This window comes from Artemia franciscana, chromosome 12, assembly GCF_032884065.1.
Source record: "Artemia franciscana chromosome 12, ASM3288406v1, whole genome shotgun sequence".
Lineage (NCBI taxonomy): Eukaryota > Metazoa > Arthropoda > Branchiopoda > Anostraca > Artemiidae > Artemia > Artemia franciscana.
Window position 1 is genome coordinate 29980164 of NC_088874.1, and position 26333 is coordinate 30006496.

The 26333-nt window shown below is 34.1% G+C and overlaps 1 protein-coding gene across 1 annotated transcript in view; it reads left to right on the forward strand.

Annotated features, from left to right (window-relative positions):
- LOC136033972 (probable phospholipid-transporting ATPase IIB) overlaps positions 1 to 26333 on the forward strand; it is a 128812-nt gene that overhangs the window by 68688 nt on the left and 33791 nt on the right. The window contains exons 10-13 of the mRNA XM_065715001.1: positions 5812 to 6063; positions 14247 to 14407; positions 16408 to 16585; positions 22380 to 22550. Coding sequence (XP_065571073.1) covers positions 5812 to 6063; positions 14247 to 14407; positions 16408 to 16585; positions 22380 to 22550 — 762 coding nt within the window. The remainder of the gene's footprint in view (positions 1 to 5811; positions 6064 to 14246; positions 14408 to 16407; positions 16586 to 22379; positions 22551 to 26333) is intronic.

The window sequence follows — 26333 nt, forward strand, 5'->3', positions numbered from 1 at the left end:
AATATATCAAATTACATTAGGCATGGTTTTGTTAGTACAGTGCTAGACCTTAAATTGAATTCGATTCCAGCTTGAATTTTTTTCAATCATGGTTTGTCCCTTCTTATGATTACTTTTCAGATAAACAACTATTTTTGCAAATTTAATGCACTCATTTTTAAAGTATGTCCCGGGAAGGCTCATTTTAAACCTACTACTCATATCTACGTGCTTTTTATCAGTTTTACCATCCATAAGTTCCATATAACACTAAAAAGGCACTTTTGGTACCACTTCTCAAGTGGAAGAGATTGGAAGCATAAAACGATACCATCGCAATAATTATGGTCCAAAGCCCTTAACTGGAGGTTTATATGAGCCACTCACATATACTCGCCCTCCAGACCCTCTTAGTAAGTTTATAAATCGCCTACTCATCTTAAAAGTAAAAGATTATTTCGAAAACAAGTAACTAAAATTAAAAACTTTTCAACTAAAAATCTACCAAAAATTAAGCTTGAATGATCAACAGTATTGAATTGAACCATTCAAACTTTAAACTTCACTCGGCGATGAAGCCTCTGCGCTAGTTCTAATGGCGGTAATTGAGGGGAAGGGACGTCCTTGCCCCCTTAGTTTTTCGCTCCTGCCTAGGTTTTGGAAAACACCTTTTTTTGGTCATTTCATAGAAAAGGTACTTTTTTCATTAAAAATAAATGGGGGAAACAACCGACAGTGTACTTTTTGGGAATGTGCTATCAAGTCAAATTTATAGAAAGCGATTAGGTATAAATATAAGCTTTTAAATGAGTCCTTAAATAGCTCTTTTTTGTTACAGTAGCCTTCCAGTTTCTGCTAGTCAGTAGATGATTAATAAAGCCTTATCTTTATTATGGCTTTTTCAGGCGAAGTCGGCCGAGTAAAAACAGCTTTTTGTTCATCGAAAAATAAACGTTCCTGAAAAACATGTATTGTTTTGTGAAGTATGGATAATGCAATTTATGTTATAGACTGAGAGTTTTTCTTAGCTGTCAAGGTTGTCTGCAGTGTTTTCTAGAGGTGTATTATCTCCCCTATACCGGTGATAATTAGAAATTATGTTTAAAATATTTTTCAACTGAAACTAAGGAAGGATATTAAAACTTAAAACAAACATATATTATTCCGTTTAAATAAAAAAATCAGGAGACCATTTTTTCTACATTAAATTTCAATCAAAATCGAACAGAGACTAATTTAAAAAGCAAAGTTTTTCCGAAAGAAGTAAATAGCAAAGTTGGAACTTTAAAACGGACAAAAATTATTCCTTCGCAACCTATCTAATATATGTCAATAAAACTAGTACAAATAAACCAAATAATTAAGTTTCCCTATGATTTTAGAAATATAGAAGTCTAACGCTTTACTGACAACACAAAATAATATAGGAGTTTTGGTAAAGATAAAGCAAACCAATTAAGGACACTTTTTACAGAATAAAAATATTATCAACCTAAACGTTTGTGGTAACGAACTGTAAGTAATGAACGACCCGGCGCAATAGTAATTGACACTCTAAGAAACGGAATTTTGATACCAATAGATACATCAAAAGAATTTTAATGCTGATTTTAAAAGTTTCATCAAGTTTAGTCCTACCCTTCAAAAGTTACGAGCCTGAGAAAATTTGCCTTATTTTTGAAAAAAGGGAAAACACCCCCTAAACGTCATAGAATCTTAATGAAAATCACACCATTGGACTCAGCGTATCAGAGAACCCTACTGTAGAGGTTTCAAGGTCCTATCTGCGAAAATGTGGAATTTTGTATTTTTGCCAGAAGAAAGATCACGGAGGCTTGTTTACTTTGTTTATTTGTTGTTTTTTTTCCAGGGGTGATCGCATCGACCCAGTGGTCCTAGAATATCGCGAGAGGGCTCATTCTAATGGAAATTAAAAGCTCTAGTGCCCTTTTTAAGTTACCAAAAAAATTGGAGGGCAATTATGCCCTCTCCCACACTCATTTTTCCCAAAAAATGGATCAAAGTTTTGAGATGGCCATTTTGTTCAGAATAGTCGAGAAATCTAATAACTGTGTTTTGAGGACGATTTAATCCCCCACAATCCCTGGCGAAAGGGCTGCAAGTTATGAACTTTGCCCATTGTTTACATATAGTTCTGGTTATTGGGAAGTATACAGACGTTTTTAGGGGGCATTTTTTTGGTGTTGGGGGGTCGGGGGCTACCTGGGAGTATCTTTTCATAGAGGAATTTATTATGGGGGAAGAGAATTTCCATGAAGGGGGCGCCGTATTTTCCAGCATCATTAAAAAAAAAAAACAATGAGAAATTAAATATAAAACAAGAGCTAAGTGCTCATATGGCACTTGTGACGAGGCAAGAAGAGCTAAGAGCCAAGAGCTCATATGGTATGAGCTCTAACAAAATTTTAAGAATTAATAGATTGATTTAAAAGGAAAATCAGAGGCTTAATGCCGGTCAGGATTTAAAATAAGAGCTCTGAGTCACGATGTCCTTCTAAAAATCAAATATCATTAAGATCCGATCACCCACTCGTAAGTTATAAATACCTAATTTTTTCTAATTTTTCCTCTCCCTTTAGCCCCCCAGATGGTCGAATCTGGGAAAACGACTTTATCAAGTCAATTTGTGCAGCTCCCTGACACGCCTACCAATTTGCATCGTCCTAGCACGTCCAGAAGCACCAAACTCGCCAAATCACTGAACCCCTCCCCCCAACTCCCCCAAAGAGAGTGAATCCAGTACATTTACGTCAATCACGTATCAAGGACATTTGCTTATTCTATCCACCAAGCTTCATCCCGATTCCTCCACTCCAAGGTTTTTCCAAGATTTCCCCCTCCAACTCCCCTCAATGTCAAAAGATCTGGCCGGGATTTGAAATAAGAGCTCTGAGACATGAATTCCTTCTAAATATCAAATTTCATTAAAATCCGATCACCTATTCGTAAGATAAAAATAACCCAATTTTCATGTTTTCCAAAAATTCCGGTTTCCCCCTCCAACTCCCCCCAATGTCACAGGATCTGGTCGAAATTAAAATTAAAGCTTTAAAGCACAAGTTCCTTCTAAATATCAAATTTCATTAAGATCTGGTCACCCTCTCGTAAGTTACAAATACCTCAATTTTCAAAATTACCCCCCCCCCCCAACTCCACCAAAGAGAGCAGATCCGGTCCGGTTATGTCAGTCACGTATCTTAGACAGGTTTTTATTCTTCCCATCCAGTTTCATCCTGATCTCTCCGCTTTAAGTATTCTCTAAGATTTCCATCCCCCCCCCCAACTGCCCCCCCCCAATGACGCTGGATCCGGTTGAGATTGAATATAAGAGATCTGAGTTACGAGATCCTTCTAAATATGCAGTTTCATGAAGATCCGATCACTCCTTCGTAAGTTAAAAATAAATCATTTTTTCTAATTTTTCAGAATTACCCCCCCCCCCACCCCAGTAGAGCGGATCCATTCCAATTATGTAAATCACGTATCTAAGACTTCTGCTTATTTTCCCCACCAAATTTCATCCCGATCCGTCAAATCTAAGCGTTTTCCATGATTTTAGGTTCCCCCACCCCAAACTCCCCCCAATGTCACAAGATCCGGTTGGAATTCAAAATAAGAGCTTTGAGACACAACATCCTTCTAAATATCAAATTTCACTGAGATCCAATCACCCGTTCGTAAGTTAAAAGTACCTCATTTTTTTCTATTTTTTCAGAATTAACCCCCCCCCCCCAACTACCCCAAAGAGAGCAGATCCGCTCCGGTTATGTCAATCATGCATCTAGGACTTGTGCTTATTTTTCCCGCCAAGTTTCATTCTGATCCCTCCACTCTAAGTGTTTTCCAAGATTTTAGGTTTTCCCCTCCCAGCTCCCCCCCCAATGTTACCAGATCACAGATGACGTTTTTTTCTTTTTCTTTTTTCAGGGGTGATTGTATCGACCTAGTGGTCCTAGAATGTCGTGATAGGGCTCATTCTAACGGAAACTAAACGGGAGCACCTAGGCCCCCTCCCACACACACTTTTCAGCGTAGTCGAAAACCTAATAACTCTGACTTTGGGGACGACTTAATCCCCCACGGTCCCCAGGAAAGGGGCTGCAAGTTACAAACTTGTAAAAGTGTAGAGACGTTTTCAGGGGGACTTTTTCGCATTGGGGTGAGGGTGGGTCAGGGGAAGGAGGTTATGTGGGAGGATCTTTCCATGGAGGAATTTTTCATTAGGGAAGAGAAAATCCACGAAGGGGATGCAGGATGGATTTTATAGCATTATTTAAAAAAAAGAAAAAACAGTTTTTTTTAACTGGAAGTAATGAGTAGCATTAAAACATAAAACGAACATAAAATGTTACGCATATAAGGGGGTTTGTCTCCTCCACAATACCTTGCTCCTTACGCTGAAGTATTTTTAGTAATTTCAACCATTTATTCTACGGCCTTTGTGATTCAGGGGCCATTGTTAAAGATTTGGGAAAAAATTAAAGCTTTATGTAAAGAGCGAGGTATTGATGAGGGGGCGAACCCCCTCATATACTTAATAAAATTACACTAGTATAGAAGTTCGTTACGTAAGTTAATTCGTATGGTACGTAAGTCTTTTACTAACAAAAAAGTTCGTAAAAAAATAAATCAATCTAGTTGCATTTTTAAGTAACCAAAAATTGGAGGGCAGCTAGGCCTCCTCCCCCACCCTCTTTTATGTCAAAATCGTCCGATTAAAACTATGAGAAAACCATTTAGCAAAAAATAGTATGCAAATTTGTTTTATATATTCATTTGTGGTGAGCCAAAATCAAAGATATATCAATTCAAAAACGTTCAGAAATTAAATAAAAAATAAGTTTTTTTTTAACTGCAAGTAAGGAGCGACATTAATACTTGAAACGAACAGAAATTATTCCGTATATGGAAGGGTGGTCCCCTATTCAACGCCTCCCTCTTTACGCTAAAGTTTTTTAATTGTTTTAAAAATTAGAGTTGTGACAAAGAGTCAGACTTTAGCGTAAAGGACGGGGCGTTGAGGAGGGGACAGCCTCTTTCATATACGGAATAATTTCTGTTCGTTTAACGTTTTAATGTCGCTCCTTAATGGCAGTTAAAACAACTTGCTTTTTTATTTAATTTACTTAAAGGCTCAATGAGGGTTAAGATGTTTTGGCATTAAAAGGCATCCTTTGAGGCATCTGCCCTTCTCCAAAGTTCATATGGCCATCCTTCGCATAAAAATTTTATATCATAACAATGGATAACTTACATAGCTCACAACCCTTACCCCGGGGGTGAGGGTAGTCAAACCTTGAGGCATGGTTATTTTACCTTTAAAACTATCTTCAACAAGATGACAATCTCAAAATTTTGATCGTATTCTTTGGGTAAAATTGGAGGGGGAATTAATCATGGGGGATTTTTGGAAGGTGTGATCTAAAAGCGGGTTTTTATAAGAAACTTAATGAATTTGATTAATAGCGCTAAATGGTGTTGTTACCTACATTTTTCAGAATATAGCTCTTTTTTCGTTACATATTAATTTCCCCCACTCTCTGGTCTCTGTAAAAACTCAAAACCTTCCTTCTAATCAATTTACCGAAAGTAATAGGAGGAATATTCGTTTTCGATCTGATTTTTTTTTTTCGTGGCAATAAAACGTTAACTAAAAAATATAACATTGATATGCCTTTGCCGCCCCTTCATATGGTACAAAGCCAAGTGCCTTCTCCCCTGATTGTAACCTAAGATGGAATTTCGGGTTTCTTGGATAATACCAGTACTGTCTGGGAACGTAATAAGATTTTATGTAGTATAAAATTTTAGGTGGCGTCATTGTTAGCCCAATATCACAGTCAAACGCCTGTTTCTGGCCACTCTCAAGCACTGGCTTCTAAAATGCGACGTAATGTAATAACCCGAGTAGAAGACGCTGTCAAGGCCATTGCACTCTGTCACAATGTAACTCCAGTCTATGAAGATACGGAAGATGACGTCATCATTGACCTTGTGTCAGAAACTGAAGTGAATCAGCATGAAAGGCAGAATGTGACTTATCAAGCTTCTAGTCCAGACGAGGTATGTATTCAAGTAAAAAAAATATATATATTTATTTAGGATAAGTGTATGATTCGTGAGTTTAGATAATAAAATAAGTCCCTTAAAATTAAAAGATTCATCAGACTTCTCTTGGTAAATTACTTCTGATTGGTTCTAAAGGAACTTGTACCTAAAATTAAATTCCCAATTTTAAATTAAGTTTATATTTATTGTGGAACACTTTGCCATAAATTTAATTTTATTAGTTTATTACGAATTTAATTGAATTTAAAATTAATTTAATTTTAATATAATTTAGTTGAAATTGAATTTTAACTTAAATTTAAATTCTTAATTAAAATTAAATAATTTTTTCTGTTTTTAAGCCTTTACTTGTGTCGGGTAACGCTAAACTGTCATTGAATCCAGTTGTTTAATCATATTTATAATTATACTAGACTGGCTTAAAACTAAAGAACAACGTGATAAATATGGTAATGCGTAATTTAGGTATTTCAGAGCATATGTGCAATAAAACACGCCTGTTGTTAATGAACTATGTATAATAAAAGAAAAATTACTGGGGAAAAAGCTGGAAAAGAAATTCATTTTATTCTGGGGTTAGAAGACAAGTGACTGTGAGAATTGCGTGTATATAATCCTGCTGCGTACCGAGTGCTAGAGACGCCAGAGACCGAGCGATGCCGTACAAATAACTAAGATTACAAATAAAAACAAAAAGGAGATAAAAACATCCAAATATACACTTCTGGTCTACACAGAGCAAATATTCCAGTTTATTTTTCCTTCATTGATTTCCACCTTCTCAAAGTCCTGATTCCTACCTTATTTCTATTTATTTTTTGATAAGAAAATATATATTTTTGGCATTTTTTCAATTTTGTTCGATCTACCCAAGTAAATTGAAGCTTCTGAGTCAGGATGTTCTGGATATAAACACGTGGCCTGAAACAGTACAAACAGTATTAGAAAGTAAGAATCCATAGGAAAAAGTAGTAAAGTCTCTAAGTGATTACAAAAACTGGAAAAAGAAATATATCCTGGATATAATTCGTGTCGTCGAAAAAACAGGCTTAGAGCGGGTGTTAACATAGAACGAAATATCCGACAGAAAGCATAATCTAAAGAAGTATTAAATAACAAATTTTTCAGCTGAAAAAAAGGAGCAACGTTAAAGCTTAAAACCGGCGGAAATTATGCGATATATGAAAAAGGCTGCCCCTCCTCAATACTCCACTCTTTAAGCTAAAGTTTTTTTTTAGTAATTTTTAAACAGCTCACGATTTTAACTAAACGGCCCTTGTGTTTCAGGAGTCGTTCTTAAAGAATAGAGACAAAATGTCAAATTTTAGCAAATATGGGCGCTGATTGAGGTGGACGCTGCTCCTTTCTTATACCGAATAATTTCTGTTTGTTTTTTAAGTTATAACTTTGCTCCTTATTTTCAGTTGCCGCATCCCTCTCTACGAGAAATTCCCCACATCCACACACAAATCCTCTATGGAAAGTTCCTCCGGCGTAAAGCCCCCCCCCCCCAAAAAAAAAGATCTCTGAAAAATTCCATCCTCGCTGCAAATTCCCCCCAGAAGGTTTCTTGCGGACGATTCCAGCTGAAAAATTATCCTTAGCATACGTTCATTTGAAAATAAAAATTGTTTTTTATTTTATTTTTGATTGTTTTTCAAATCATGCCAGACATCCTCGCTATGCGGAATTTTATTTCTGGAAATCCTCCCCCTCCCCAATGGAACAACTATGGTGAACAAAATGGCTATCTAAAAATGTTATTCAGGTGTCGTTGTGGAAAAAAGGGCGTGTGAGGGGTTATTTACCCTCCAATCTTTTTGGCTACTTAAAAAGGGTAACTTTAAACTTTTTTTCAAATGAGCCTTCTCCCGATCTTCTACGACTATTGGTTTGACACGATCACCCCTGGGAAGAACAAAAAAAGAAAAAAAGGCATATAATGCGTTAGAGTAAATAATTGGCTGGAAAAATAAAAAAAGGAAATGAAAGAAGAAGAAAAGAACTGTTTTCCTACTTTAGCAATTGTGATAAACAAGCACTTGAACAAGGTCTTGACTTTACTCACTTATCCAATTTTCGAGGACAAAACAGTATAACCAAACAGTCAACCAAATCGAAATGTCCAAACCCATGCCCAAGTTATTATTAATAAATGTAAGTAAAAGTAAAATCACAAGCAAAAGTACCTAAATCTAATGAAATATTCCCAAATGATTACCTAACATTGGAGCTCCTCAGAGGAATACCACATGCCTGAATAGGTTTCGACGCATTAAATTCCTTACCCGGCAAGGCGGAGCATCTACTATAAAGTTCTTTCATGGCATCCCTGTGCTAGGTAGGAAATGAGGTTAGAAGCTGGTTTCGTGTTAAATCAGGTGTTAAGCAGGGTTTGTTCTATCCCCCTTTGGATGATTTTGATGGATTTTGCCTTGGGAAGCAAAGGAAAAGCAATGGGAGACCTTGGAATCAAATGGGGAGGAAAAACTCTCCTGGACTTAGATTGTGCTGGGAATTTAAGCATCCTAGATGAAAGTGTGAGCAAAATGAATGAATTTTTAAAGATTTTGCGAGCTCAGGGAGCTAGAACAGGTTTAAAAATTAATGTTTATAAGATTAAGTCACTGAGGCTAGGAATAAGTGAAGATAAAAAGGACGTTGGGTAACCAAAAGATTGATCAGGTGGACAGCTTCGCTTTCCTTGGTAGTATGATTAGTAAAGACGGTGGGAGCAGTGAATATGTTAAAAATAGAATAGCCAAGGCTCAGGGTATTTTTTCACAGTCAAAACAAAGTTCTGAAGAATAGGAAGATAAGTTTGCAAACTAAGATTAGAATATTGGAAGCTAAAGTGATGAAAATGGTCAAATATAGCTCTGAAGCGTGGGCGCTCCGAAAATTGGATGAAGATTTTCTAGATGTTTTCCAGAGAAATTGGCTAGGGATTGTTTTGGATACCCGTCTGACTGACCGTATTTCAGAAAGTAGGCTGTTTGAAAAGTGCAGTTCATCCCGCTTTCTGGGGCTAAAATAAGAGAAAGATTGGGATGGCTTGGGCACGTTTTGCGGATGAAGGACGACCGATTGCCAAAAATTGTTCTTCCCGGCCAACTGTCTAGGGCTAATCGGAAAGCTGGTCGTCCGCAAATGGGGTGGAAGGATGTTATAAAGAAAGATTTAAAGGAAATGGGAACTTCCTAGTAGTGTGTAAACAGGGAGGCTTTGAATGTATTGGGATGGAGGAGGAGCGTGCGTAGCTGTTTGCTTCCATCGGTTTGGTGCTGTGCCGAGTTGTTAGTAGTAGCAGTAGTAGTAGTACGCTAGGTAAAACTCCTGAATTGCATGTCTACTAGTAAAATTATTCAAAATTAGATATAAAACAAGATTAGTTGTATCCATGTTACGATCCCGCAAGTCAACGAAGCCTGAATACAAATCCAGAACACTTCCAAAATTTACGAACCTGAGGTGGGTTGTAAAACAAATTGTGCTATTGGTTTCTGGAAACAATAAAAATTTAAAGCCCTTCGAGGTGGTCCGGAAACCCTGTATATATAGAACACTCCCAAAAGAAAAAAAAAAGAATTATTCTAAAATATCCTTCAATATTTTTGACATTGTTTTGTACAATTACCTGAAAGTTAAATATATTGAAAACTATATTTAGTATGTATAGGCTGGAAAGTGTTTTGGAAAGTGTAAAAAAAAAATTGAACGGTCTAGAAAAAGAAAGATAGGGGATTTTACTGCTGTTATTCAAGGCCATGATTGCAGGCTACGTGTTTTTATTAATTCTCTTAATTTATTGTATACCTTTATTTTAAGTTTATCAAATTACTTTTGTTCTTCAGAGATATAAAAAATAACTTCACAGTGAAGTAAAGCCACAGGTAATGTTAATTATGTTTCTCCCAATAGTTTGTTTTTTTCCTTTTGAATGTTAAATAGGAATTAAATAAATTATTTTGCATCAATCGGAAACGTACAACCCTAGAAAAAATTTAAAAAGAAACAAGAGCTAAGAGCTCATATGGCACTTGGTACGAGGCAAGAAGAGCTAAGCGCCCAGAGCTCATATTGTATGAGCTCTAACAAAATTCTAAGAATCAATAGATTGATTTAAAAGGAAAATCAGAGGCTTAATGCCGGTCAAGATTTAAAATAAGAGTTCTGAGTCACGATGTCCTTCTAAATATCAAAATTCATTAAGATCCGATCACCCACTCGTAAGTTATAAATACCTCATTTTTTTTCTAATTTTTCCTCTCCCTTTAGCCCCGCAGATGGTCGAATCTGGGAAAACGACTTTATCAAGTCAATATGTGCAGCTCCCTGGCACGACTACCAATTTTCATCGTCCTAGCACGTCCAGAAGCACCAAACTCGCCAAATCACTGAACCCCTCCTCCAACTCCCCAAAAGAGAGCTAATCGAGTACGGTTACGTCAATCACGTATCAAGGACATTTGCTTATTTTATCCACCAAGCTTCATCGCGATTCCTCCACTCCAAACGTTTTCCAAGATTTCCCCCTCCAACTCCACCCAATGTCAACAGATCTGGTCGGGATTGGAAATAAAGGCTCTGAGACATGAATTCCTTCTAAATAAAAAATTTCATTAAGATTCGGTCACCCGTTCTTAAGTTAAACATGCCTCAATTTTTCTAATTTTTCCAAATTAACACCCCCCAGCTCCTCCAATGAGAACGGATCCCTTTCAATTATGTCAATCACGTATTTAGAACTTGTGCTTATTCTTCCCATCAAGTTTCATCCCAATCTCTCCACTCTAAAAATTTTCCAAGATTTCTGTTTCCCTCCTCCAACATCCTATGTCCCCTGATTTAATTCGAGTCGAAAATGGAGCATCTGAGACATAAGATCTTTATATATATATATATATATATATATATATATATATATATATATATATATATATATATATATATATATATGTATATATATATATATATATATATATATATATATATATATATATATATATATATATATATATATATATATATATATATATATATATATATATATATATATATATATATATATATATATATATATATATATATATATATATATATATATATATATATATATATATATATATATATATATATATATATATATATATATATATATATATATATATATATATATATATATATATATATATATATATATATATATATATATATATATATATATGAAGTTTCATGAAGATCCGATCACCTATTCGTAAGATAAAAATACCCCAATTTTCACGTTTTCTAAGAATTCCGGTTTCCCCCTCCAACTCCCCCCAATGTCACAGGATCTGGTTGAAATTTAAAATTAGAGCTATAAAGCACAAGATCGTTCTAAATATCAAATTTTATTAAGATCTGGTCACCCGTTCGTAAGTTAGAAATGCCTCATTTTTCCGAATTACCCCCCCCTCCAATTCCACCAGAGAGAGCAGATCCGGTCCGGTTATGTCAGTCACGTATCTTAGACAGGTTTTTATTCTTCCCATCCAGTTTCATCCTGATCTCTCCGCTTTAAGTATTTTCTAAGATTTCCGGTCCCCCCAGCTGCCCCCCTCCAATGACGCTGGATCCGGTTGAGATTTAAAATAAGAGATCTGAGTTACGAGGTCCTTCTAAATTTGATGTTTTATGAAGATCCGATCACTCCTTCATAAGTTAAAGATACGTCATTTTTTCTAATTTTTCAGAATTAAACCATGCCCCCCCATCAATAGAGCGGATCCGTTCCAATTATTTCAATCACGTATCTAAGACTTCTGCTTATTTTTCCCACCAAATTTCATCCCGATCCCTCCAATCTAAGCGTTTTCCATGATTTTAGGTCCTCCCAAACTCCCCCCAATGTCACCAGATCGGGTCGGGATTTAAAATAAGAGCTTTGAGACACGATATCCTTCTAAACATCAAATTTCATTGAGATCCGATCACCCGTTCATAAGTTAAAAATACCTCATTTTTTCTAATTTTTCAGATTAAAAATTAATCTGTGTCCCGGTCGTCATTTATATTCCCGGTCGTGATTTGTGTCCGGGTGTCCCAGTCTGTAATTTTTCTTTAAGGTTCCCGTTCGTCATTTATATTCCCTCTTTGTCGGTCGTCATTTGTGTCCCGGTCTGTAATTTATCTTTGAGTGTTTTTTCTTTTTAGTTTTTTACATTTTTTATTTTTTTTTCTTCTTTATTTTTCAGCGTCACTATGAAGTACATATCGCCGAACCTTTGTTTTTTAACTTAAATCTGGTAGGCATTGATGACCTTATCCAAGTTAAAATCCCAAACCCAATCATCATCGCTATCATTTTCAGTTTTGATATGTTTTGACTCTCGCTTTCCTGGTGGATTTTCATCTAACTGCGCGGTTTTGCGCTCTTTAGCCGCAAGCCTGTTTTCTTGCTGTTCTTGTGATTCCTCGGCACGCTTTCTTTTCTTACTTTCTCTATCAGCTGCAAGCCTGTTTTCTTGCTGTTCTTGTGATTCCTCGGCACGCTTTCTTTTCTTACTTTTTCTATCAGCAGCGTGAACGCATTAACGCATGTCTTAAATAGCATTAATGACGTCACCGTCAAAGCAAAAATGACGACAACTAATTTCATGACGTCAGTCAACACAGAAACATGACGTCACCTGATCCACAGACAGACACACAGACAGTTAACTTATTTTTATATATATATATATATATATATATATATATATATATATATATATATATATATATATATATATATATATATATATATATATATATATATATATATTGCACCAGAAAACTTTATTGAATATTTCTTAATGATGAATTGACTAGACTTATCCTCACAAAAACTAAACTTTTATCACTTTGCTTTTTGTTTCGAGTTTTTGTCCTGTAATCACTGTAGAAAAGTCAAACTTTAGCGTAAAGTGGGAGAGGTGTCGTGAGGGGTTGTTGGTGTTGAGGGTGTTAAGTTTCACTAAATATATATATATATGTATATATATATATATATATATATATATATATATATATATATATATATATTATATATATATATATATATATATATATATATATATATATATATATATATATATATATATATATATATATATATATATATATATATATATATATATATATATATATATATGTTTTTAAAGACGTAAAACTTGCGAATATAAAACATTCTTCGCTGTCCCATTGTCTGTACATATAAATAGATTGTCAGGTTTACCGACTCTTGAACATGCAACATATAATTGTCCATGGGAAAAACAATCCGTATTCAGATCTATACCTTATTATTCCAATGATTGTCCTTGAGCTTTGTTGATGGTGATTGCTAATCAAACATTCCCTGTGTCCCCATCGTCATTTATATATCCCCCTGTGCCCCCCGGCGTCCCTGTTGTAGTTGTCTCCCTGTGTCCCAGTCGTCATTTATAGTCGGCAAACATGACGTCAGTCGACACACAAACATGACGTCAGTCGACACACACGTCCCTTTCGTCATTTGTGTCCCGGTGTCCCAGTCTATAATTTCTCTTTGAGTGTCCCGGTCGTCATTTATATTCCCTGTGTCCCGGTCTGTATATACATTCGTTTTTGAATTGGTATATGATGAAATAAATTTTTTGTTTTTTACCTTTTTTAGTTTTTTTTATTTTTATTTTTTAGTTCTCTTTATCTCCTTTATTTTTCAATTTTTTTCATTTTTTAGTTTTTTAATTAGTTTTTAGTTTTTTTTCCTTTTAGTTTTTTTGCTGTTTTTACCATTTCATCACATTTCATTACATTTCATCATTCTGATCAAAATGGCTATTTATAAGTTTTGATTCAATGCACCTTGGTGTTTCAAGAGAGTCCAGGCGCATAAATAGTCCCTTTTCTTCCTTTTTACGGTTATTCGTTGCATATGAGAGGAGTAATCCCCCTCCACCCAAAAAACAAAACAACAAAAACAAACAAACAAAACAGCAAGTATAACATCTGAAACCAAACTATCACCTGGACTATGTCAATCCTGTTTTTGTCAGTATCAACAGTATCAACCACTGCCGTTTTGAAAATATTTTAAGATCGCTGTCATTTTGGTTTTATTTGTAAGCTTGAAATTTAGCTTTTGAGCTCTGTCTTTTTTTTCTTCGTCACAGGTTGCTCTAGTTTCATGGACAGAAAGTGTCGGAATGAGGTTAATTTCAAGAGATCTGACTTCAATTGAACTGTGTAATCCAGGAGGCCGGAGAGAACGTTATACGATATTACAGGTCTTTCCCTTTACTTCTGAAACCAAGAGGATGGGTATCATTCTGAGGTTGGTTTATTTTCTTTTTTCTTCTATATTCCTTTATTTATGTGCTGTTTTAGGTGATACTGGTGGTGCCGGTTTACATTATCTCCTAAAGTAAATAGAACAAAAACTTCGTTGTATAGGAGTGAAAAATTTTTTCGTGTAATTTTTTTTTTTATTTTAGTGAAAAATTTTTTTTTAGTGAAAAATTTTTTCGTGTAATTTTTTTTTTTATAATAGATTTTGTACCTACTTATCTATTGTCCTCCCTTTTTAATCAAGAATTTCAAAAAAATCAGGAAACCCTCAAATATGAAGTCAAATTGAAATTACAGCAAATTAAATTTAATTTTACAGCATTTACTTCTACATTAATTAATTTACATTAATTTACAGCATTAAAGTCATCGTCGTTGAAAACCATTTACTAGAGATTAACAATTCTTGAAAGACAGAAAAACATGGAAAATCAAATTTTGCAAGGGCAACACTGCAACAAGGGCAACACTGGGGTGTCTCCTTTTTTTCCAGCACTAGCAGGTCACAGGAAAATTGTGTATAAATAGTTAAGGGCTCATTGAAAAGCTAGTGCTCACATCTACATGATGAGCTATTTTCAATTATATTTGTTGCATAGGCTGATATGTAATTTTTCTTCGTTTCAAGTTTCAATCTCATTTTTTAATATTTTTAGATGATACTGGTCGTGCTATTTTAATGTGCATGACCTTAATTAAATTCTGAAATGTAAAACTTACCAAAATTAAACGGTCAAAAATTTAACATGATTACGAGTATATGTATCCTCCAACTACTCCTCCCTCTACCCCACCCAGTTATACCTTTAATATATCAATTTGTTTATAGGTTTTCCCTCATTTCTTAGATTTTCTAAAAATTTAGCCTATTTTCTTTTCTGTTTCAATTTTTGAGTTTAATTTTGAACAATGTCACGTACGTCTAAAATTGGTCGACGTCCCTGACGTACTAACGTAAGACGGTATTTCTGAACTGTATGTGAGAATGGGCAGCCAAATCCACTTTTTTAAAACTTGATTGGTAGTTCTATGTGAATTTTATAGCCTGCAAAATAAATAGAAAGTTAAACTCTTCCTCATTTGGTTTTGCTGTATGAAATTTTCCAGCAATACAAAAAAAAAAATTGTTCCTTCGTCACAAATTTTTTTTGCGCAATTTCTCTCTTCGTCTGTATTACAGCTCTTTGAAACTTGTTTTTTTTTTTCTCCTGACTTTTCTTGACGCTAGTACATCTTTTAGCCTACTACCATAAAGGACAAAATCCTTTATCCTTGTATCAAAATTCCAGTAAAGTGGTAATATCCGTTTGGGTCTACTATACTAATCAGCAAACGGAAAGGTTCTTTAGTTATTTGAGTATTTTATGGTAAGTCTTTGTCTATGTCTGGGTAAAACAAACAACAAATAAATGGGCGTATTTGACTAATTCCTCGGAAAACAAGTGAAATTTCACATTTGTGTATATAGGAACTTGAAACCTCTTAGACACGCTGAATTTGAGGGCGAAAGTTCTATCAAAATCGCATGCCTACTAGGTGATGTTTCCTCTTTTTTCTAAAGATTCTTTAATTTGCTATATTATTAATTTTTTAAGGCTATTTTGAAAGTTAATAAATTTTATTGATGAATAATCAGCGTGAAAAGACGAGTTTTTTTTATATCTGTGCTGTTATAAGAGTTATGTTTATCACATTCTACTATTGTTACAGATAGAGGCGTCACTAGCCAAAATTTTGGGAGGACGGGAGGGGTAATGTCTTTCACTGACTGACGGGTTGTTTTTGTAGACTTATTTGGATGATATTACTATTTAGTTTACTTTTTTTTTACCGTCTGAGGTCGATCTTTATCCACATTGAATTTACGTTATTTATCTCTATCAGTCCTTTGTTACCTTGTGTTAAAAATAAAAAAATAAAAATGAGCTTATAATTTTATGGTTTCAAATTATACATTATAAAAATAAAATTTTTTCATACTTTCAGAGATGAAGCTACTGGTGATATCGCTTTATATATGAAAGGAGCTGATACAGTCATGAGCAAGTTAGTTGAGTTTAATGATTGGCTGGAAGAAGAGTGCGGAAATATGGCCCGAGAGGGATTACGGACACTTGTTGTGGCCAAGCGCAATCTCACCCCTGAAGAATATACGGATTTTGAGGTAATGTTCTCTACCCAGAATTTTTTTTTATTGTTTGTTTATTGCAAAAAGCTTCATAACCTTTCTCATTGTCAGACAGGTGTCTGTTTTAATATGAAATACGTTATAATTTTTAGTAAAAAATAAAGTAAAAGAAAAAATAATTTTTAAGTAATGCGTTCGAAAGTCTGTCTAAAGGAATTGAAAGCGTTTAGAAAAGATAGAAATTATTTCTATCTGGCCTCGTAGCTTATAGGGTATGTCCAGTTAGAATTAAGCGGAATTTGACCTGTTAGGTCTTGTTTTACTTTCTTTCAAGGTCATTCTTCCAACCGTCTTACAAATGGTCCAGAACCGCACAAAATTATGTAGGATGACACAAAGGTAGTGAAAGCCGAAAATTTGAGGATTTAGAAATTCTCGATTCGACCGTCTAACGTTTAAAACTGTGTAACCGTTAAACCGTCATATTCTGTGTATCCGCTCTATCTCTGTTTTGCGCATCTACAAATTGTTACTGTTTCCACAGCAGCTGATAAATGTGACGCGGAACACAATAATTTTCCCCGGTATAGATATTTTCGAAGACCACACTGCCTTTCCATTACGATAATTAACGGTTCAAATAGGGATAAATCCTTTTACTAGACAGCGTAAAAACAATAAAAAAAATTAGGATATTTTGACAGCAGTTATGCAATATAAATGCTGATGACGGATAAATGCTGAATGAAAAAATATCCAATATTTTTTCATTCTTTTTCACTGTATAATGAAAGGATTTTTCCCTATTTGAACTGTTATGGTTTCCCCAGTAATCATAAATGCGCGTAACACGCAGTATCTGAGGCCCATGAATCTCAGTTTTGAAACACTCCACGAGACTTTGCATCTTGAAACTTAATTTTTCACACTCTCACTTTTTCATTTTCACACTTTTTTGGGTACTTAACCGGCTAAGTTTTTTTTGTCTTTGTCCCCCCTTAGTTCAGTTCTAAAAAAGTGAATACAACCTAGCTACATGCTTTAGTTCCCCGGATTTAGAGATTCTTGAATCGACTGTTTAGCGTTTAACACTGTTTAACCGTTAAAGCATCGTTTTCGGTATATCCGCTCTATCTCTGTTTTGCGCATGAACAAATTGTTTCTAGGGTTTTTGTTGTCACAGCTGATAAATGTGACGTGGAACACAGTAGTTCTCCCTGTTATAGATATTTTATAAATCACACTGCCTTTCCATTACGTTAATTACCGGTTCAAATAGGGATAAATCCTTTTACTAGACAGCGAAAAAACAATAAAAAATTCCTGGATATTTTGACAGCAGTTATACAGCATAAAGGCTGATGACAGGTAAATGCTGAACGAAAAAATTTCCAATATTTTTTTATTATTTCTTCACTGTATAATAAAAGGATTTATTCCTACTTGAACTGCTATTATTTTTCCCGGTACCGTGAATCTCGGTTTTGAAACACTCCACGGGGCTTTGCATGTTGAAGCTTCATTTTTCACTTTCTCACTTTTTCATTTTTCACACTTTGTCGGGTACTTAACCGGCTAATTTTTTTTTCCTTTTTCCCCCTTAGTTCAGTTTTAAAATAGTGAATACAAATGAGCTACGTGCTTTAGTTCTGCATACTGGGTGTGTCAGAAACACGAGTCTACTTCAATTGACGAGCGAAACACGACAAAATGAGGTTAGAAGAATAAAAGATTTGAATTTAAGACTGAGATTAGTTATTCGCAAAGGGTAATTAATTAATTTTGTGTCTGATGCTCTGTAATTTTGTTGCTCTAACATAGTTTTTAACGCAAATAAATACATCGTCCGTTGTAGAAATTTTGCCGTATGCTATAAAAAATGGGTACAAGTCTAAAATTGAGGCTGGTGAGAAGGAAGCGTGTTAATAAAACAGTTCTTACTTCATAGTATGCAGAATAATTTCGGTTAAAATATTTTGACTGCTTTCCCACAAGCCCCCCCTCCCTAATTTGCAAGTATATAGCTCAGATTATATACTCGCCTTCCATTTTGCACAATGAGCACGGGAAAATTGCACGGCACATTTAGCAAAATTAAAATAGAAACTTGTTTAAATATTATAAGATCAAAGCTTGATGGGCATAAGTTAACTCATCAAAAAACTAATGGAATTAGGTTTACATATTATTTTAGTATTTATAAATTTATTTACTTAGCTGTGAAGCTAATTAATGGGAAATGCTCGTTCTGATTTTTTTTTTTTTTTTTTTTTTTTTTTTTTTTTTTTTTTTTTTTTTTTTTTAGCAATTTACTAATAAGTGCACCCGCATGTTTTTTACCTTCTTGTGTTTATCACTCTTGCTTTGTATTACACCACAATATGCAGAACAATTAACATATTTTCACTGCAACTCCACTATATTTCACCCCCAGCCCCGTCTAGTGTGTAAATATGTAGCCTAAAGTACTGTATATATTTCCTATGCATTATGCCATGGGTCACTCTTGTTTCAACCCGTATACCCTTAGTTTGGGTTAACGGAAAACATGAAAAATACACTTATTTTGGGTTATATGTTTGCATATTATGGGGGGGGGGGTAAAGTAAAGTGGAGTTGCAGTCGAAATATATTACGATTATTCTGAATATTTTGAAGTAGGAATTTGTTTTTTAACATATTACCTTCTCAGCAGTCACAATTCCAAACTTATACCAAAAACGTTGTCGCGTGAAAACATATAGATAGATAGATAGATAGATAGATAAGTGTGTTTCAAAGCCAAATATACAGCCATGTACACAATAAAATAACATAAATGAAAGGCGAAAATAACGTAAACTTTGATCAGCAATCATAATAAAGCACTTAAATGAAATACTGCATTAACGTAATACTAGTACTTAATACTTGAAAAAAAGGTCATCGAAATGAACATTTAACGCTCAGAAAAATACATAAATAAAACATTACATTTGCTTTATAATGATATTTTTTATTTTATCTTATATTTTTTTATTTAAAAAAATTTCCAGATACCTTGCTACTCTACAAATAAACTGAGGTGACTTACTAATTTAAGACACCTGGAAGTATAAACTCATCATTTCCAAATATCCCTTCCCTTATCTTAGAGAGCCCCTGGCACAGGCTTAAGCAATGCACTAAATAATCCTCTTTAACTCTGCAAAGCGGGCAAGTATATCTGTCTTCATTGGAACATCTTTCTTTTGAACATCTTTTAAATCTTGCCCTAATTAGCCAGGAGTTAACCTTGAGCTGCATCTACAACGTCAATATCTAGCTGGTAAATTCAGCTTAAAGTAGAACTCTCGCCCATAAACCACCTTAGCATTCTTATAAAACTTCAATGTTTCTGATTTTTTTATCTCCTCACTCCATTTTTGAATCATTTGGTTCTCTATGACTATCTTAATCTCATTCTCCCAATTTGCATTTATATCCATTGGTCCTCTACCTTCATTCCAAACAAAGGAAAACCCTGTTTTGTCTAAAATTTCTTTTATTTTTTGTGGCCATGATCTTTTTTTCCTCCGCGAGAGTAAATCTTCATAAGCTGCCTTAAGCAACCTGTCACTCGGTAGCTGGATGACTCTCAAACAATATATGCGTGCCATATGTCACAGAAAGCGATATTGTGTGAATATATCGCCTGTTGCTGTAATTTTGCTGTATATCCAGAAATAAGTGTTGTTGCGTAAAAACAGTCTTGTTGCGTGATGTTACAAAATATGTTTAAATATTACAAGATAGAACTTTGATGGGCAAAAGTTTAATCATCGAAAAACTAATGGTAAGTAGTATATTTATTATTTTCGTATTTTTGAATCTATTTAGTTAGCTGTGAAGCTAAGTCAAAGGGAAATGTACTATGGAAAAATTCCTAACAACCGAACTTGTTTGGAGTTTCAGAGACTTATATACCAGGGGCAGGGAAGATGAAATTAGGTAAAAGAAAATTTACGATGATAGATTCAAAAAACTTATACTTTTTGGCCACACCAATTTCTGTATATATATATAATTGTATAGAAATAATAATGTAAAATCTGTTTAAATATTACAAGATAGAAGTTTGATGGGCATAAGTTTAATCATCGAAAAACTAATGGGAACTAGTTTATTCATTATTTACGTATTTTTAAGTCTATTTAGTTAGGTGTGAAGCTAATTTAACGAGAAATGTACTACCCTCGGTGTTTTATCCCCATTTTTTCTCAACAATTTCCTTAATGTTCGGTCGATTAAGTGATAACCAATACCGCATTTTTTCTTCTTTTGACCTTCTTGTGTTTATCACTTGTGCGGTGTGTCTCAATCTTTTCGCTTCTTTCTTGTTTGATGTCATTTCTTGTTTTTGTTGTTTCTTTATTGATGTTGTTTAGTGTAGAGTGGTTAAAATTAATAGAAATGATAACTCCCTTTTAGCTGTTGTGGGATATTCACTCTGATGCTATTCACTCGATTTTTTTGTCGGGTTATTTTGTGCTGAGTCACCAGATTTGAGCTGTCTTTGTTGAGTCGCTTAGTTTTGGGTAGCCTGCAAACAAGAATCTAAATGGAATATTAATTTAAAATTAGATATGTAAAGTTAATGAGAGCCGCAGTAGAGATAAATATATCCAATGTTTATATGAATTATAGAGATATCTCATGAAATATCTCATTTGAAATATGATTTATCTCAATGAAATATAAATTTAAAAATTAATATGTAAAGTTATGGAGAGCCACTGTAGAAATAAACATATCGTATGTTTATCTCTATGAATTACAGAGATATCTCATGAAATATCTCATATGAAAAATGGTATATCTCAGTGAAATATTAGTTTAAAAATTTATATGTAAAGTTAAGGATAGCTGCTGTAGAGATAAACATGTCCTGTGTAGGTTTAACCTCGTGTAAGATTTCAAAACCCAGCCGATAGTTGAAGCATTCCTTCACTAAGCTAGTATTGGCAGAAAAACATTAAATAAGAAAACTTTCGTCCTTTGGTTAGATTCTAAATTCTGTATAAGAGGTTTTTTACGAGTTGTCACGACTACTGCGTTGTCGCTCTCCATGTTTGCAATTGAGTGAGCATGGGATAAACTTTTGACTTTTGTTTGATGTCTTCTGCGTTAAAGCAAGTAGCTTTCCTTTAACAGGTTTTTGCATTTCAGAGTTCGAATCCACAACCTACGAAGATGCACCTGGTATACCCTATCAAATGCTTGTAATTGCTAGTCTTCCATCAATAACGGATTAGCTATTATAGTAAAAATAGAAACAATCTAAGGTAGAAATTGTTTTGGATAGAAAGATTCGGTTTAAGATGAAGCAGGTCTACGAGGGGTCGTTCCAGTGGTGGTTCTGGCCTCTCTTGCACCTGGGGAAAAGTCTTGGTTAATCCCCCTCTGCGTCTCCTTGTGTTAGATTGTTTATTTGAAATTTTGCGCTCCTAAAAGTTCTGCGATTGGTCCAAGTGCCCCTTCTGCCCCTCCCCCCCGAACCGTCTCTGGGCAGTTCAGGTCAAAACAAAAAGGGCAAGGGGGTATTTATCTGTAGTAAGAAGCCTGTAGAGTCAAAGTGTACTTTCAGAAATATGAGGGCACTCATCTCCCACTGTTTACTGTTTTAAAAAGTAGAGTTAAGAGAGAGAGTCAAACTTTAGCGTAAAGAGTGGGGCGTTGAGGAGGAAAAGCCCCTTTCATATACGGAGTAATTTCTGTTCGTTTTAAGTTTTAATGTCGGTCCTTACTTTCATTTAAAAAAACTTGTTTTTTTTTGTTTAATAGCATTAAAAGTTGACGATTTTTACTTTAGGCAAGATATACTGCTGCGAAAATGGCTGTTGTTGATCGAGCTGCTAAACAGTCAAATGTAATTGCAACGCTGGAACACAATTTGGAACTGCTGTGCTTAACTGGAGTTGAAGATAAGCTACAAGATAATGTTAGGTCAACCTTGGAACTACTAAAAAACGCAGGTATCAAGGTCAGTTCATTTTTAATTTTTTCTTGTAAAATATAATGGTTATCTATATGAAGCATTTACAGAACATTTGGGCCATGATTTATAATAAAAAAAATAAAAAAAGATGTATGTTTATATGACTAGAAAGGCTTGATCATGGAAAATTTGGTTTAGTTAGGATTCAGCTCAAATGAATAACTGAGATTGAACTCAATTTAGCGCAAAATTCAACCTTTTATAAAACATTCTGCACAATATGTTTTGTGCACGATGTTTCAAAAATCTACTGCTACTGCTAACTACTCACTGTAACATTAAGCGGCCTGAGGCCAACACAGCTACACAAGCTCCTCCTCCTTCTCAATCAAGTCAAAGCCTCTTTGTACCCTCTCAAAAAGTTCCTGTATCCCGTAAAGCTTTCCTTACGATATCCTCCCAGCCCGTTCGGGGACGACCTGCTGTTCTTTAGGCCCTAGACGGTCGGCCTTTTCGGACAATCTTTGGAAATCTTTCATCTTTAATTCACAGAACTTGTCCTAGCCATCGCATCCTTTCCCCCATCATAGCACTAGAAAGTGGGATTGGATCATGTTTTTCGTACAGCTTATTGTTTAAAATAAGGTCAGTCAGTCGGTTACCTAAAACAATCCGTAGGCAATTTCTCTGGAAAACATCTAGCAAATCCTCCTCCGTTTTTTGGAGCGCCCACGCTTCAGAACCATACTTGACCACTGTCACCACTGTAATTTCCAATATTCTAATCTTGGTTCGCAAACTCATTCTCCTATTCTTCCAAACTTTTTTCAACAGTGAAAAACCCCCCTGGACCTTTGCTATTCTACTTTTAATATCCTCACTGCATTCACTGTCTTTATTAATAATATTACCTAGGTAAGTGAAGTTGTTCACTTGATCGGTCCTTTCGTTACCAAATATGACCTCTTTACCTTCACTTATTCCTAGTCTTAGTGACTTAGTCTTTTGAACATTAATTTTTAGGCCTATTCTAGCGCCCTAAACTAGCCAAGCCTCTTAAAGTTCATTCAATCGGTTAACATTATTATCTAGGATGCTAAAATCATCAGTATAATCTAACTCTAGGAGAGATTAACTTTCTCATTTGAATCCATGTCCTCCCATTGCCTTTGCTGTACTTCTTAAGACAAACTTCATCAAAATAATCCAAATAAATTAGGATAGGACGCAACGCTGCTTAACTCCTGATTTAATACGAAACCCGTTACTAACCTCACTTCCTACCTTAATTTCAGTAGTGTTATTCTCTTACATAGGATTAATCGCTTTAATATATTTGTCTGGTATACCATACGAGGATAGGACCTTCGCTTAAGGTCTTCTATCAGCTGAATAAAATGCTTGCTCATAATCGATAACACGGGGGACTTATTAACTGTACCATACTACGGGGGACTTAAAAATTGGAGCATTAAAATTAATTTCAGGTACTTGTTATCTCTGTACTTATTTTCTTGGTGAGCAAGGAGCTACCGTAATATGATACACTTTACTCATGTTTTTGTGCTAATTGTTTTGTGCGAAAATATCCGTCAAAAGTATTTCAGAGAAGTATTTCGTAGTGTCCTAACTTTAAAGGAGATTACCGAAAGATTGTGACGTTGGGTTAAATTGCCTAACTAATGCAAGCTCCAAACTTCATTTAAAATTAAGAATAGAAAATGCTCGAAAATACCATGAAATCTATATGTAATACTTAAAAAAGCAATAAAAAGAACGCTAACTTATAAGATGGTAAAGCTTATAACAAAGAACTTGGAAATTTGAGACGAGTTGAAAGTCAAGCTCACCTGTAAGAAAACCCAAACAAAAACAACTGAAATACAAGATTAATTAGAATCATAGAACAGGGAACAGAGAACTCCATAGAACAGAGAGTAGGGGGAACTAACAGATGAGAAAACTCTATTCCAAATATTGTTTATCCTTTAATATGTATATTAAGTTGATATTCTGGAGGTTTTCCGTACACAATCAGAACTAAGTTGAATCAAAATGGCATAAGTAAAAGTTGTGAAACTATACGTAGGTGTTAGACTGTATATGTATTTATTTTTATTGGCCACGAAATTGTTTTCTAAAGGTTCTCCAATCCGCAAAGAAAATGGTACCTTTTTGCCATAAAAAGGTAATGCGTATTTATCTTATGAAAATTAACAAATTCTTTCTTGTAAAGTCTACATTATATGTGTTTCTTTGCCTTTTTAAACGTATTCCAGCAATAGAAATTAATGTATTGTACCGATGGGATTGTACCTAATGAAAAGTAAAAAACATACATAGGAGTTCTTACGTTTTATAAGATAATCTTTCCCATATCACATTTAGACTTGACCACCTACAAGAAAAATCCACAAGAAGAATCTAATGAAAAATCTAACATTAACAACTATATTATAAAATTCAGTTCCAGTATCTGGATTTCTATTTGATACTGCTTATAACACAAACTCGTCCAATAATTTATATCCATAATATATATATATATATATATATATATATATATATATATATATATATATATATATATATATATATATATATATATATATATATATATATATATATATATATATATATATATATATATATATATATATATATATATATATATATATGAGAGATCAATCCTAAGTCAATTTGGACTAATAAACGTCTAGAGAGAGAAAATAAAGAATATTACTATTAAGAATAAAAAATAAATGCTAAAGGATTTCGCTTTTGTAAATAAAACAGTATCCGAATAAAACTTTAATTCTAAAAATAAAAACAATTCTACCAAAACGATTTCGCTTTAAAACTGTAGCCTATATGCCTTTGACTGTATTATTTTTTTTTTTATTTCTTTTATTTGGTTATGAAAATTGTCTTCAAAATTGAGTTTCTAAGATTGAGTCTTAATAAAACTAACCTCTCAGAAAATACCTTTCCAGTGGTAATGAAAATTATTGAAGAATTTTTATTTGAAAATTAGAAAATTCATTTTGGTATATATCTATTTTGATAAACAAAAATCTTTTCGTAAACTTATCATTATATTTTGGAGACTGTTTATTGTTCACTTGGAATTGTACATTGTTTATTTTCTATGGAAAAGTTCAAGTAAACATTTATTTTGATTAAACATTTAAAGTCATTGTTTAGATTTTGTACGTACTCTAGCAATAGAAATTTATGTTTTTAGAAGATATTAGTATGCCTGTTTTAGGTTTGTTCAAAATAATACAACTGTAGAAAAGAAAATCGTACATCGTAATTCTGCCCTACCCTGTCATCAAACACAATGCCCGGTCGGTAATAATAAGGCTGGGTTGACTTTGAAAAGTCATGTATCAGAAGTCCAAGGTCTAAAACTTTCAAAAATGAACCTAATCAACGAATTAGCTTATAGAATTGTTTTTCAAGCTTTTTTCATATTTTGCCAAATGAAAACAGGTTTAGTTTCTGTATCTCAAATCTGACATAGTCATAATGGAAGTCTCCTTTGATGGTGACCTAAAAATGGAAGTATATCTGATTCTTAACCTTTCGTATAGAACTTCTGAACATCGTTATAGTATTCACTGTAGTTTATCTGCATAGTCATTTTACGAATTTTGATGCGCAAACATGTCTTATTTTGTGAAGACCTTCTTATGTAGTAAAATAGGAAAAATAATTTTTTTTTCAACTGAAAGTAAGGAGCAACATTAAAACTCAAAACGAGAAGAAATTATTTTGTTTATAAAGGGGTTGGGTTGTCCCTCCTCAATACTTTGCTTAAGAAAT